General features: G+C 33.9%; 1 protein-coding gene across 1 annotated transcript; it reads right to left on the bottom strand.

The window, feature by feature from the left end:
• Positions 1-1249: 1249 nt before the first annotated feature.
• LOC145037679 (uncharacterized protein At4g14450, chloroplastic-like) lies at positions 1250-1946 on the bottom strand. The gene has a single exon (XM_078986376.1). The coding sequence runs from the start codon at positions 1807-1809 to the stop codon at positions 1474-1476; it is 336 nt and encodes a 111-aa protein (XP_078842502.1). The 5' UTR covers positions 1810-1946; the 3' UTR covers positions 1250-1473.
• Positions 1947-5000: the final 3054 nt, after the last annotated feature.

Here is a 5000-nt window from a genome sequence, read left to right as displayed (position 1 = left end):
GACTCGGAAACACCAAGTCAAGGCAACATGTAAATACTAGTTCAACAGGATCCAAAACTTCTAGTTACTTAACCTAGGTTATATATACATTTGTAACATACACACAATGGAGCCAATTTTTTGGCAACTTAGGCAACCTAGAGCTACTGAAACACTTGTATTCATACTTTGAATCTCATTTCTTTAACTTACTTTTCTACCAATAAAATTAAACAAATGTCGATAATCGTTATCATCTTTCAAGATTTTATATCGAAGATCATAACAAGGATAAAGAGTTTTCCTTGTAAAGCATGTGCGTCACTTTGATCTCAATTCTATATACAAATTAGTCATAACACCACATGGTCTCATACAATTTGGTTGAAACGAGAGATAGGGGGTTTCGTTGGTTCTTCTATTTTAGGTTAAAAATAAGATAATCCAGATTCAAAAACTTAAAATATTTTTAATAAAAAATTGTTTTTAAAAAAATTAGTTTTGTCATCTAAAAAGAAGTTACGATATTATTCGTTTTGAAACTTAAAATATTTTTAATAAAAAATTGTTTTTAAAAAAATTAGTTTTGTCATCTAAAAAGAAGTTACGATATTATTCGTTTACCGTTATGTAAAACTAATTTTTCATTTAACATGTTAAATATAAACCAAGAAAGATACTTCATTTAAAAAATCTTCTTTATCAAAACTATAAATTAGTATTTATTCTTAAAAATTGTTGATGTTTTTAGTTATTACAACAATACAATGTTACTATATAGATAAGTGATAAAAGATTTAAGTAAACATGTTAAAGTTAATAATTATTATGCAGTAATTAATCACTCCATACTCGTCACTCGACCAATCACACAACGTTTTGTTAATTTTACAACATTCTGAACCATAAATGTCTCACCACCAAAAAAAAATATCACAAACATTGTAAGATAGTCATTTTTTATCATAATAACAAGACTAATTAAAGATGGTCGTTTCTTGAAAAAAATCAATAAATATGGTTATTTTATTATAACATCCCACAACTTACAATATTGTAGTGTGATTAAACAATAAAAAAATTTAGTTAAAAATTAGGAACAACGTAAAGTTAGGCCACCCAAAACACCAATTACATTGCAAACAAGAGTATCTAACCAATTAATTTAATGAAAAGCTTGTTTCTTTAACTTAAATAATTAGTCATGTACTAATTACAACAATTAACAAATGTTCTTCCACTATTCATATTAGTCATTAGTCAACACGGATTCAAGAATCAAGACCCATTGTTTATTCATACACAGTTGAGATCCATTTCCTTCAGATTAGAAGTAATCCAAAACAAACGAGTAAAAAAAACAGAAAAGAATCGAATCATTCATCAACAGATCTAAAAACGATCAGTTCTACGAAACTACGAATCAAAAATACATGTTATAATGATATGATACCTTTTAAATCTATGTATCAATCACGAATCATCAATTGATAATCAACTCCTATCAACAATACCAGTACAAATCGACTGCAGTAACGGCGGAGCTGACTCGTAGTAAAACGGAGCAGCCGGATGTTGCCATTTCTTATACACAATCGGCGTCTTCTCCGCCTCCGATGCGATCTTATTATTATCACTATTCACAACTCGTCGACACTCCTCTTTCATATTTTCAACACAATTAGTCTTCACTTCCGGCGACAAAACCAGCGGAGATAAAAGGGGGATCGCTACATTCCAGTGACCGACCGGAGTTACCTGTATCGACGCCGGCGCTCTCCGCTGTAACCTGCTAGGTTGTCTCTTCGCTTTAACAGATTCACCCGCCATTAACACTTTAACTATTCAATCAAAGAACAGAGATTATTGAACCAAGAACCAAGAACAGAAATGAATGAGATTCGATTTGAGATTTGGGGATTAGGTTTTGGATTGAAATTAATGGTGGGAGATCTGTGGGCGATGGGTATATATAGGGAGAGGCGTGTGGTGAACATGAGCCGATGTGAAGCTGTCAAAGCATGAAAGGAGAAAGTCTTTATGTGGCTAGGGTCGGGTCAATTGGGATCGGGTCGGGTTGTTGGGAAATGGTCGGTTAATAAAATAAAATAAAAATAAAAACTGGGTTATACAGGGGAAAAGGAGTCGTGGTTTGACTGCCAGCTGGCAATGGATACAGCTAGATCTCTGTTTAGGCTGTAAACAGCTCAATGAAATCCGTACGGCTCTGTTGCAAATAATGGTCCATGGAGACTTCCTATGTTGATTCATATTAAGTGTGAGGTAAAGAAACCGGTAACATGTCAAAGTATATTTGTTATTAAAGAGAGTAAATTATACTAAGGCAAAACCTTAAAATTAAATTAGTGTATGTGGTTTGTAAAAAATTTTAGAGCAGGAAAAATTAAATATATTTTTATATTTTATTTTTATTATCTTTGTATATTTTAAATTGTGATAAGTAGATTAAAATATTATCATTTTCGTTAAATGTGTCATTAAATGTGACATATGTCGACATTTAATATGGTAAGAAGATAAGTATGAATAAAATGTAAGAATATATTTAATTTCTCCTTTAGATAGAGTTCAAAAAATTTTAACTTGCATGGAAGGTCCAATATCAAGAAATTTTCGTGATTTTAGTTCAAAAAAGCTTGAAAAGATAGTTATACATGTATTACAGTTCTTTTTACATTTTAATAATAATAATAAGAAGAAAATGGGTAAAACTCTCTCTCTCTCTCTCTCTCTCTAAAACCCCAAAATAGGTAAAACTCTAATCTCCGATCTCTCTTACCCTTTCTCTTGATCCATAGGTCTGGTGGTATGTTAAACAAGGTCATGATGTAAACTGAAGACAACGATGAACATGATTCTCTTGAATTTGATTGTAACTTGCAGGTGGTACCAGATTTGAAGAACAATGTGTGGAGATGGTGGGTGGAGGTGGTTGCGCGATTAAAACAAGAATAGGCTTGTTGAATCGATTAGAATTTTAATACCTAGATGATGAAGGTTCAAACCCAGATACTTTGAAGGTTGAACCATGTACTTGATCAAGGAAACAACGTTCCAGGGCAAGAAAAATATTAGGGGTATCGTGAAACCTACATCACTCTTGTTGAATTGATCAGGATACATGACCATCGATCCGATATTTAGATATCAAAAAGGAGGAGAGTGATGAACATTGTCGTTGCTTCCTACGATTGATTTATCCCAAATAATGGCGATATTGGCGTTCGATTTAGGGTTTTGGTAGCATCTCCAGTAATGAGGTGGAAGGCGATTTTGACGAACACCAACGTCTTTTCCGAATGATCAACATCGATGTCTTTTCCGACAGTCTCTATTTGGGATGAATGTGGCTTGGTTTCGTATGAGGTGATTTTGGAAGGTATTATCATCAAGTTTGGTTTCATTTGACGCAGATGGTAGTCCCAATGTGTGGATTTTTATGGGTTTTCTGGTGAAGAAAGAAAGGATTTGCAGGTGGTTTTTCTGGTGGTGCCGAAGAGAAGACGTGAGGCTGGAATCTATAGGTGTGGTGTGGGTATGTCTGGTGTTTGATGGCAATGATGGTTGTGGTGGTCGAAGACAGTAGTGTTGGTGGCAGTCGATGGCAGTGGTGGTGAACTGAGATCTATTAGTTTTCAATGGACATAAATGTGAAGAAACACTAGAGAAGATGAAGTTAGTGATTGGGTTGTGGGTGATCTAGAGAGAGAGAGAGAGAGAGACAGGATAATTATTTTTTTTCTTTTTATTTTTAAATAAAATAGTATTTGAAAATTTTTAAAAATATAAAAAAGAAAGTAAAAGGGTATAACCGTCTTTTCAACATTTTTTGGACCAAAAATAATAAAACCTTTGATTTTGAACCTTCTATGTAAGTGAAAAAGTTTTTGGATCCTATCTAAAGTTTTTTTAATACTACAGGGACCAATCTTGCAATTTTGTCTTATACGAATTGTTCTTGTGTACATTCAGTCCATATTTTCAAAAATTAACTCGAACCGTCACTGTATAATTATTTTTTCACTTGGTTTTTCCTTGTGGACATAAAATAACTATTTTACCCTTAATATTTTCTTTTACTTACTTTATTATTTTTTTATTAAAAAAATCACCAAATGCACCCCAATGCACCATTTCTGCCTCCTCTTTTACCGATTCCATTCTACCAATTCGTCTCCTTTTGTTCCATCTTTTTCTTGGAGTTGTTGAATTTAGATCACCAGAGCCACCATCGTCGAAGAAAGAAGGAAGAATAGACCCATTTGGAACCTAGGTCCAGCTCCATCTCTTTGAAATCCAACGAATTTGAGGTACGAGATGGTGCAACCGACGATGGCGAACCCTAGATGGTTCGACAATGGCGGTACATTTCGAAGCCATGGTTATCTGATTTGTGTGTTTTTAGTTTAGGAACCAAATCCATAGCCTTTATTGATTTACATTTTGAAGAAATTTTTTGACTTCTATAAATCATGATGATTGGGTTCATAAATTGTGCAGGAGGTCTGTTTCTCGTTAGGGAGCCGAATCCATGGCCTCTAGTGGCTGAGCAACCCCATAAAGCCGTCGGATTTGAAACAGAAAAGGTTGTACTCTGTAATGGTAAGGTTGATGGTGGTGCTATATAAATCGTGCAACATGGGTGAACGGAAAATATGGACTGAACAATAGTTCGATAATGGGTATGTATAGGTGTTGACAGTGTTTGTTGATGGCTGGATATAAGGGTGGTTGACAGGTTGTGGTGGTAATGAATTCTATGTGAGATGGCTTTATTGATGTTGGTGGTTATGTGATTTCTTTGACCAATGATGTTTAATTCAAGGAAAAAAAGTGGTAGTCAACTGTTGTAGGTGGTGTTCCGATGGTGATGATGACTTTTGTAAAAGAATTTAGGGGGAAAGAGGGTTGAGAAGAAAAGAGGTTAAGACAAGGGTTTTTTATTTTATTTTGTATATTATAATTAATTGTCATTTCATGTCTCGAAAGGGATGGAGCAT

The sequence above is a fragment of the Lactuca saligna genome, chromosome 3, assembly GCF_052625555.1.
Source record: "Lactuca saligna cultivar CGN05327 chromosome 3, ASM5262555v1, whole genome shotgun sequence".
Taxonomy (NCBI): Eukaryota; Viridiplantae; Streptophyta; class Magnoliopsida; order Asterales; family Asteraceae; genus Lactuca; species Lactuca saligna.
Note: the sequence above shows the minus strand (reverse complement) of the source record. Positions and strands in the feature narration are given on the sequence as shown.

Bases quoted from the DNA above. Each gene is read 5' to 3' on its own strand.
- LOC145037679 (XM_078986376.1), bottom strand. From the start codon at position 1,809: ATGGCGGGTGAATCTGTTAAAGCGAAGAGACAACCTAGCAGGTTACAG.